The 10,410-nt window shown below is 50.2% G+C and overlaps 2 protein-coding genes across 2 annotated transcripts; both read right to left on the bottom strand.

Annotated features, from left to right (window-relative positions):
• Positions 1–1,643: 1,643 nt before the first annotated feature.
• On the bottom strand, positions 1,644–2,618 carry LOC104349656 (uncharacterized). Its single transcript, XM_009955267.2, has one exon. The coding sequence runs from the start codon at positions 2,616–2,618 to the stop codon at positions 1,644–1,646; it is 975 nt and encodes a 324-aa protein (XP_009953569.2).
• A 5,836-nt stretch (positions 2,619–8,454) lies between these two features.
• Positions 8,455–9,867, bottom strand: LOC104349664 (uncharacterized). The gene has a single exon (XM_009955274.2). It carries the CDS (start codon positions 9,865–9,867, stop codon positions 8,455–8,457), a length of 1,413 nt encoding a protein of 470 aa, XP_009953576.2.
• Positions 9,868–10,410: the final 543 nt, after the last annotated feature.

The following is a 10,410-nucleotide window of genomic DNA, read 5'->3' as shown; positions in this document are numbered from 1 at the left end:
GGGCTTGTGCCTTAATTGTGAACCTCCATCTCCCTCTAATGGCTGCAGAATTCCAGGCCTCACAGCCTGTCCTGAGCATGCTGGTGCCGGGGATGTGCAAGGGTAGAGAGGAGCCAGGGTTTTAATAGACCTGATATAACAAAGGGACAGATCCCACCTGAGGGAGTCAGGAGGAAGCTACTTGCTCAGGCCTTTCCTCTCTTTTTCATTCCCCAGGGTTAGTGATTTACCAGAAATTAAAATGAATTCTCTCTCCCCATGGGGAGCAAGACTCCTACTCCTGGAGGGCTGCTGGTAGCATCAGTCGCTGTTTTTACAGGCAAATCTGTCACTTTATTAGAAAAATGACACTCTAGAAACCCTGTTTTTCTGTTGGGGTTGCTGCAGAGGAAACTAAGGAGGTAGGTGGTTTTGCTGCTGGGGTTTGCTCAGGGAGCTGGCAGAGCTGAGCAAGGCAGCAAAGCAGTGATGGGAGGAGTCACCAGGTCTCCCGGTGCACCTTTAGATGGTGGCAGAGAGCTTCTGCTTCCCCACTGCTGCCTCAGAAACACCTCCTGGGAGGTGTAGGGCAGGTGTGCAAAGACATGCACTTTGGGACTTTGCCCCCTACATATATATATGTATCTACTAGGAAACAATATTATTGACCAACTCTTCCCTGCTGTCTATGAAAATGTGGTTGTCAAGGAACAGCTGGAATTGGATTTAGTTTCCCCTCTGGTTGCAATTTTATAAGCACAGATGATTGATGCTGTTCACCTGTCCAATGCAGGCAGGGCCAGCTCAGGGTCACCGCCTCTGAAGAGACCTTCTGCGGCATCCTCTCGCCCTCCTGCTATGCCAGGGACTATCCCATGCAATCCCTTTGACAATCTGTTCAGCAGTGGTTTGTCCAAGGACAAAATTATGGAGCAGGGGACACACAGGGGAAGCTTGTCCTGGTCCCAGGGTGCAGGACTGAAAGCTCTTCTCTGTGCAAAGGGGGTGTGCTGCCCTCTGACACTGGTGTGTCTGAGCTGAGCCTGGATAGACAACAAATTCCTGTCTGAGGGAGTCAAATTTTAGTCAAACCTTCCTCCAAATACCACCCTGCGCTGCTGCTTTTACTACATCTCTGGGTAACTTTTCAACACCAAGATCTGTTCCTACAGATGGTAAATCTAGTCCTAAAAGAGTGATTACTGCCGTTATTTTACACAAAGGAGTGGTGTAACAATAGGGAATAGTTTTTTCCAGTAGTAGGTATTAGAAACTGTTTTTAAAAATGGAAAATAAATCAGACAGAGAGCAGGACTCCAGCTGCATCCTGAATTTAATATGACTGGTACAACCGGTGAATATAATTGATCCAGTAAGAGTAAAATACTCCCAGGGTGTGAACACTGTAGCAGAGTTTTATGGGTTTGATGTTAAAGCCTGAGCATCTGCTGAGAGTTACTTAACTTCTCACTAACATCTTTTCTGTTGCCAGAATAACTGCGGTGCTGTCAAAAAAGAAAGGCAAGGCACTCTATGAGTCTAACATGGATACAATAAGGGCTAAAATAAGGCCAAAGCTTCTCTGGGGGTTAGGAGCAGGGGGAGAAAAATAACCTCAGACCTCAGCTACATAGCTTGTTGTTTTCACTACTTCTTTATCTCCTTTACCACAGACATTTTGAAGCACAGCGGCTCTTCTTGGAGTGGCTTGAACGTTTCACTCCCCCTGCGTGATGCTGTGTCGAGTGCTGGGTGGCCCGTGGGTAGAGGCACTTGGACTTGCTTAGGTGTTGTGTCGACGAGCTCTTGTGCTTGGCTCCCTCCTGCTGCAGCGAGCATTTGGCTGCGTGCTGCTGGGAGGAGCACTCCTTTATTGCCTGCCCGGGGGGGCACTTGGGCACGTGCGGCTGCGGCAGGCACCTGCTCGCACACTGCTGCGAGGAGTAGGTGGTGATGCACTCCTGCGTCGGGTAGCCCTTCATGCACTTCTGCTGGGGGAACCCGCTCACATACTCATGCAGGAAAGATTGCGTTGTGCACTGCTGCGGGGGGCACTCGGTGACTCCCCGCAGCGGCTGGGAATAGCCGCTGGTCATCCCCTGCGGGGACCGGAGCTCTGCGCCGCAGCGCTGAGCCGAGCATTTGGATATCTTCTGTGGCCTGCATTCGTCCTTGCACGAGGACGAGTACTTGATCCCACATGGTGGGAACTTGAGTTTGGCTGGCTCTGGGCACCGGGGTGCGCATGGTGGGAGGCTCTTGGCCATACGCGCTTTGTCAGGGCATCTGGTCTCGCAGGGCTGGAAACTCTGCATCGTGTTCAGCTTCAGGCTGGGCTTCCTGCAGGGCAGAAGGCGAGTGGTCTCGCAAGGCTCAGGGTAGAGCACAACACACTTCTGTACGTAGGGCTGACAAGGCAGCAGAGATGTCTGGGTCACACTTGGCTGTGGGCACACGTAAGTGAAAGGTTGCGCGTAGCTTCGCCATCTTGGCATCGGGCTCTTGATCACGCTCACTGGGTGGCATGTGGTACTGCACGCATCGGACTGGGGCGTGCACTGCTGGATGCTTTCGGTGACACAGCCCGATCCCGGCAGGTACAGGTGTTTATACCGCTCCCCATAATAGTGCATGGTCATGCAAGGTGCTTATGCCTGAAAAGCAGGAAAAAGACAGACAGTTCACATAGGCATTGGCTGTGTTTTGTGATGTGGGGCTTGGAGTTTCCCCGAAGGCGTCTCAACCCAGCAAGCTCATGCCCTCGTGCTCCTGAAGGTCAGAGGCTCTCGGTGACTCAAGACCAGTCTGTGATTACCCAGGTGAGGAAAGGAAGGCCTGTTCTCAGCTTGTGCCCCCACACCCTTCTCTTAAGAGCCCAGAGACAATCAGGGATCTGAGCCAGGCAAACTGGGGAATTTTTATGCCACCCTTCAAAGACCAGATAAGTGTCTCAAAGAATTTCGCCAAGGAGAATTGACATTGTGATCCCCTGTCTTACTTCACGGAGACCTCCTGGTCTCCACTGGGATGTCCTTTCAAGTTTGTCCTGCAACTCCCAAGCACCAGAAATGAAAGGCAAGCCAAAATTACAGGTGTGGCCGTGCTGTAATGCTCAGGCGTGGCTGCGGTTCGTGCAGGCAAACCCAAGCTGAGGTTAAATTAGCTAGCTGAGGGTAAGGACGGGTTTGTGGCAGCATGGAGCTCAGCACGTATGACCTGCCTGCCTGCCCGCCTGCCAGTTCACAGTCCCACAGAGGTCTGCTGGGCTGGCAGCATGCAATTACAGGCTCTGAGCTTGCTATCGTAGCATCAGCTTCACTGCCCCTGCAAGCCTTCCGGTCCCACTTTCATACTATTTTGTAAGCATCTTTAACAAAAGAAAAGAGGAAATACAACAGGATTGTTTCCAAGTATTTGGTGAAACCATAGCAGGAAAGGAGAAGTTATCGACGTGATATCTCAGCTGGTGTTAACTGGTCTATTTTCACAGAGTTGAGAGAATTACACCCATTTAAAGCAGCCTCCAGTTCTGCACTACAGTCATACCAAGCCATAGTGTCCTGGTTTTGTTATGGTAACCCAGACATCCACTGTCAAAATGCCTGGCATAGCAGCTCTGGAGGTGAAACCTCATCCTGGCAACCCCTGTACAAGCAGCCCAGAGGGGACCCCGAGACTGCATCCCTGGGGAAGGGACCCAGTGACGCCATCTGGAGGTCCACACTTTCCTCCTGAAACCACCATGAAATGCCTTGTTTTGCCTTGGCCCTGGGAGTTCTAGGAGAAACCATCCCACTTCATTCCCTGCTCTGGAAAACACCAGTTTCAGGGAGTTTTCTGAGTTTTTAACAGGATTAAAGCACAACAGGTACTGGAACCACTGACATGTGAAAAGTACTCTGATTGAAAATGGTTTTTTCATTCCAACATTATTTGGAGATTAAGGTATATAATTAAATGACTGTAAAGAAACTGCATTTTCTGAACACCCCTGGTTCAGTCTGTCATTGCAGTAAGGCTTTGTATCTTCCAAAAGCCTACCACCGGGTGACTACTAGCAATAACAGCGCTGTGTGTTACTATCATTAGGAAGACCTATTATCATTATGATTATAATACTAATCAATTAATAAAAACATCCTCTTGAAAAACAATGATAGAAACAGCTACTACTACATGTACAATGCTAAAGTATCGGGTGATGCTCATCAGGATAAAAAGCTTCTAAAGTAGGGGGGATTATTTGCTTCCAGGGAGTTGTTTGCATCTCAGTCATTGTCATCATTGTCAGCCTAGATCAAAATTTTAACATGTTCAGAATTATCTACAGAGTCTCTCTGCTGACTTTCACATTGGCTTTGAAGTTGCTCAGCTTCTTACTATTATCTGAAAAGTTTCTTTTTTTAAGTTCCATAAAACAGCAGCAAAGTTCTCCACGCCACTTCCTTTAGAGGAGTTGCTTTTTCACGTGTAAGTTCATATCTGACTCCTGCCAGCAGCGAGCCCTTTATGTAGTCAATAGCCTCCTTTGGACTAGAACTAACAGAAAGCACAGAAAAGCCCACAAATCCCACTCCAGACTTCACAGTCCATCTGGCAGTGCTTTCCCAATATTCTTCAGTTTAGCACAGAGGAGATGCTCCAGCTGTTATAGCCGCGCATGATGGTGCTGAAGGCAGCATCCCCCAGAGGATGCTTCTCCGCGAGAAAACAGGCAGGACCTCTGCCTGCTCGGGCCACCCAGGAATAAAACAGCATTTCAGGAGCTCCATTAAAAGCCAGACTTACCCACTTCATCAGTGAGAACAACCGGAGAGAAGTGCCTAGGAGAGCCCCGCGATGGCAGGGCTTTTATACAGTGAATAAGTGCCCTAGGGGAGTGAGGTGGTTTGGCTAGGTGATGCTCTAATTGCCCTGCCAGTCCTGGCCGAGCCACGTGCAGCTTTGTGCCGGCGAGAATGTCTGTCCTTGCTCTGCGGGGCTGCCATCACCACCCGGCAGTGCCGGGACCTCTGGCTTACCTGCGAGCTCTGTGGGGGAGAACCTCCTGATCCAACATGCTCAACCAGCGAAGCCCCTGGCAGGCCAAGGAAGCCCTGTGCTGGGGCTGCTCATGGCCCTCACGCTACGAATCCCCTTGCGCTCTGTCAAAGCATCCCAGCCTTCCCATTGCGAACCCAGGCCAGCTAAAACACAGCTTTCCACCCAGAAAAAGATTGTAGTTGAGACCACCAAAGGGACTGCTCAAGGGACTCCTCATTTCCATGGGAGCTGCATGTATAAGTCCTTTTTGTGCCTTTGAAAACACCGTCCAGGAAGGACGGGTGACTTTTTGCAGCCCATAATTACTGTGGCATGCAGACTTCCTTCACTCACACAGGGAACCCAGGGAAGAGACGGATGAGTGGGACTGAGAAAGCCTTGGGCTAAGGGCAAGATAGCTACTAAAAATGACTTGCCATGAAGAGAATAACCTGCTGAAAGAGGTGACGCTTTTCCGGCACAACAAAAGGGAGAAGGGACGAGCAGGAGCGCTGAGGCGGCCTGAGGAAAGGTGGCTGAATCAAACCAGGCTTCTGTCCTGAAAACACACATCACGTTTCCTGCTCTGCTGCACAGTCTCTGCACCAGTCATCCGCCTCTTTGTTCCCTGTTTATGCCACGAATAAACCCAAGGCAAAATTGACAGTGGCATGAGCATGAGTGCCGACAGGGAATGCATATTCACATAGTCATATCTGCCTGAGCAAAGGCCCTGGCATTTTTTTTTCCTTTGATGTGAATCTGACACCTATGAATGAGGTTCCAGCATGCTGGGAATTCAGGTGAGGTCCCACACATTGAAATAAAAAGAGGTGAAATAAGTTAACTTTTAATGTAGTAGGTGGAAAATTTCTCACTGATATGAAGCACCAGGGATGCTGCTGGGTTGCCATCCCTGGAGATATTTCAAAGACATGTGGACGTGGTGCTTAGGGACATGGTTTATTGGTGGACTTGTCAGTGTTACATTTATTGTTGGACTCAACAATCTTAAGGGTCTTTTCTAACCTAAATGACTCTATGATTTGAAAGCAGAATATTGATCTCTGGCTTATGAACCACAGAGTAAATTTTCTGTTTCTATTTTCACCAGAAAATCCAGAAGCCTGGGGGTAGGTTTGCTATTTGCATTTCTGATTTTCCGACAAAAAAAGTCTCCCTTGGTATCATATTAAAAAACCCAGACAAAGTGCATGTTTTCCCAGTTGATGCCAACATTTTGAGAGCTACAAAAACTGAAAGGCAGAATGCGTTCTCTAGGTTTATCTTCTTTTCTGCAACTGAAGATAAAAGCACTGAATCCAACCTGGATTTCTCTAACTTTCATTGTGTTTTACTCCCCTGAACTACAACGCCCTTTTTAATGTTAAGTGATCTGACCCAAGATTTCAGGAAGCCAGCTGACGTCAGAGAGCAGGTAAACAGATTAATACAATTTTTATAAGCTACATAAATCCAGTTCCTGAGCAAGCTCCAGATCAAGTAGCCTTCAAGTAATGCTAATACTCAGTTTAGTGTTTCCAGTGCAGGTCGCAAAATATTAACCCGATGATAACATAGTGCTCTGTCATCCAAATGTTCTTAATTAGCATCTGTAAAGTCCTTTCATTGCAGAGGGACGCACAGTGCCACATGGGACATTGTTGTGGGGGTTATTATTATTCCCAATTAAGTGCAAGGGAAACTGAGGCACATTGCACTGCGGTCACTTGGCGGTGCAGCATGAGTCAGAGCCAGGGTCAGAACCAGACTCCGTCTCAACTGCCTCCCCCGTGCTCCGGTAGCCACTCTGCCTCTGCAAGATGAGTCCCACGCCACCTGGCCACCCACCACCCAGGAGGATTTCCCTAGCGATCCCCTGGGCTCTGGCTCCTATGGGAAAGCCACAACAATGTGATAGCTCCCCAGAAGGCCGCATCGTTGCTCATGTCTTGGTTTTAAAGGGGACACAAAATGTTGGGTTGTGAGAGCATCTGCAAGCTGGAAGGAGGGCCACGGTCACTGCTGCTGTCGCACGCTGGCTCTTCAGGCCAAAGCAGCATCACTGGACATTCGGGAGAAGATGTGAAAGGGATCTGCTCCCCCACGACCCACCGAGCGCCCTGGGGAAGCAGCCGAGTGCCACCTCAACGCTGCCAGGTGCTCAAATCTTGGACACCTCCATGCCTTCACAGGGCAGCCCGCGGTGGCACCCCAAGGTCATGGAGCAAGGGCGGAGCAGGGCAGGATGCGGGGCAGCGTCCCGGCCCGGGTCACACCCTCCTCTTCACCTTGCAACACTTGTTTTTGCCCTCCACATACGCATGATCTACTTAGCGTGAGCTACTACTCATTTTCTTAATGATAGGGCATATTACAGGATTTTTGTATTTTTCAGACAGGAGTTCACTGTATTTAATAAAGAAGAACCACCAGAGGGCAAAAACCCAAGATATTTAATCTGAGGTCAGACAACTATATTTATTTGAGTACATATATATATATATATGTGTTTGTGTGTGTGTGTGTGTTTGTAGTAGAAGTATACAGAGAGAGAGAGAGAGAGAGAGAGAGAGAGAGAGTTTATTTTCAGTACAGTGCAGAGTACACATCTTCAGGCAGCATAAAGAACATAGTTAATTGCTTTTATAGCTCAAAACATTTGTAAAATAGTCGTGCTACAAATTTCAGTGTTACTTCAAAGACTTTCATTTGTTTCAAGTTGTGTTTTCGATATTAATTAAAGCAACCAAGTAAATAAAAACTTGCATGTACAAAATTTCAGTTAAGGACCAACTTCACCAAACCAGAAATCCTGTCTTGTTTAGGGACTCCACTGAAGTCAGCGCAGAGTCAGTGTTTTAAAGCAGCGGGGATTTCTGGCCACCTTCCGAAATGAAGGCCATTGTGGTGAGATTCATATACCGTTTGCTTAGCAAATTTACATTTGGCTTCCAAACTGTGAGTGAAAACAGCTGTTTTGGAGCACTTGTGGAATCCAAGTTAACCTGAACACTGTCTCCCAAGACCAGGACTAAACCGGGAGCCGGGCATGGGCCAGCCATCCGCCGGCCACACTGCCAGTCCTCTCGATGCTGTTGAGATCTGGATTCCTTAGACGTTTCTATTTCTTTTTTTCTTTTTTTTTTTTTTTAATTTTTTTTTTTGAATCACTATTCATTTCAACTAGGTGAGAATTAATATCATCCCACTAAACTATGCCTTGTAGCAGGTTAAGGCAGAAGCCACAGGCACCTGGAGTGCAGCTATGGAAACAGTTTCGTGCCCTGGCCCAAAATAGAGCTGAACTACAGGGGAAGTACCGGAACACAGAGATAAAACAGACTTAAGCGATAGGAACTACTTGGAAGGTGGTACAAGGAGATAAATAACCCCTGCCCCAAAGCTGTACCTCGCTCTTTTTCCGTGGACCTTCCTTTCCTCGGCTCCTTTTTACCAGGGCCATTTGGAGGCAGAGCAGTACTTTTTAGAGTGACTTGAAATTTTTACTCCACCTGACAGACATTGCTGTGGGACACACTTGGTGACACACTGCTGCTGTGGGACACACTTGGTGACACACTGCTGCTGCGGGACACACTTGGTCACACACTGCTGCTGTGGGACACACTTGGTGACACACTGCTGCTGTGGGACACACTTGGTCACACACTGCTGCTGCGGGACACACTTGGTGGCACACTGCTGCGGTGGGACACACTTGGTGACACACTGCTGCTGCGGGACACACTTGGTGGCACACTGCTGCTGTGGGACACACTTGGTCACACACTGCTGCTGCGGGACACACTTGGTGGCACACTGCTGCTGCGGGACACACTTGGTCACACACTGCTGCTGCGGGACACACTTGGTGGCACACTGCTGCTGCGGGACACACTTGGTCACACATTGCTGCTGTGGGACACCCTTGGTCACACACTGCTGCTGTGGGACACACTTGGTGGCACACTGCTGCTGCGGGACACACTTGGTCACACACTGCTGCTGCGGGACACACTTGGTGGCACACTGCTGCGGTGGGACACACTTGGTCACACATTGCTGCTGTGGGACACACTTGGTCACACACTGCTGCTGGGGGACAGAAGATGTCTCACACTGCTGCGGGACACACTTGGTCACACACCTGGTTGCAGATTGCTGTGGGACGCATGTGGTGGCACACTGCTGCGGGGCACAAGCGTTCACAAACCGGTGTGAGACGTACTTGGTCGCACGCTGCTGGGGGACACACGTGGTGACACATCTGGTCGCACACTGCTGCTGCTGCGGGGTGTACGTGGTCACACACCGCTGCGGGATGCACTTGGTCGCACACTGCTGCTGTGGGATGCCCTTGGTCGGGTACGGCTGCTGTGGCACACACGTGGTCACACACCTGGTCGGGCACTGCTGCTGTGGGACGCCCTCAGTCACACACTGCTGCTGGGGGGCGCAGGAGGTCACGCACTTGGTGGCACACTGCTGCTGCGGCACACACTTGGTCACACAAGGCTGCTGCGACGCGCCCTTGGTTGCACACTGCTGCTGCGGCACACACATTGTCACACACCGAGTTACACATGGCTGCTGTAGGATGTGCTGGGTCACACGCTGCTGCAGCGGCACAGACTTGGTTGCATACTGCTGCCGCGGCATGCACTGGGTCACACACTGCTGTTGGGAGAAGCTGGAGGACATGATCCGCTGCCGGGGGACACAGGGGGTCACATACTGTGGGGTGCACAGTGTCGAGTGCCAGGTAGGCACTGGCGGGTGTCTTGCAGCGTACATTGGCGGGTACTTGATGGGGATGGGGTCCTGGTAGATCGGAGGGAGGCATTGCTGTAGGTAGCACGACATCTTGGTGAGGCTTTGGCAGGACTGGAATGACAGGTGAGGAAGCAGAGCTTTCAGACGGGCAGCCGGCTGAGTTTCTCACAGTCCTGCTGCTGCCCGTGCCGCAGGACTGGCTCGCTTCACAGGGTGCCGGAGAAACGACCCGCCTATGCCATGGGCTCAAAACCACACCAGAAGCAGCTGAGGACCTAACCCATCATTTTTAGCTCTGAAACACGGCCGTAAGTCAAGCAGTGGGGAAATACGGACACATTGCACTAAGTATCTCCCCAGACTGCAACTCTCTCCCCATCACCTGGACCTCCACGGGGGGGAATAGATCTTGGAGGTCGGCAGAGGAATGGCTGATCTCAGATCTCAGAGCTGCCTTTCAATCACTAAATCCAGTTTCCCCCCCCCTGCTTTTCATTGGCGACTGCCTCTGACCTCTTGCTGACGCGTTGAGAGAAAGGCCCAACGCAGGAACAAGCTCTGAACCTCTGGCCACATCTGCCATAGCAGGAGAGGTAAAGAGCACCCAAGACACCGCTGCTTGGTGATCCTGTC

Source organism: Leptosomus discolor, chromosome 26, assembly GCF_034619465.1.
Source record: "Leptosomus discolor isolate bLepDis1 chromosome 26, bLepDis1.hap2, whole genome shotgun sequence".
Classification (NCBI taxonomy): domain Eukaryota; kingdom Metazoa; phylum Chordata; class Aves; order Leptosomiformes; family Leptosomidae; genus Leptosomus; species Leptosomus discolor.
This window is presented reverse-complemented; position numbering and strand designations above follow the sequence as displayed.

What these genes read in the sequence shown, in the direction of transcription:
- LOC104349656 (XM_009955267.2), bottom strand. Translation starts at nt 2,618, where the DNA reads ATGACCATGCACTATTATGGGGAGCGGTATAAACACCTGTACCTGCCG.
- LOC104349664 (XM_009955274.2), bottom strand. Translation starts at nt 9,867, where the DNA reads ATGTCGTGCTACCTACAGCAATGCCTCCCTCCGATCTACCAGGACCCC.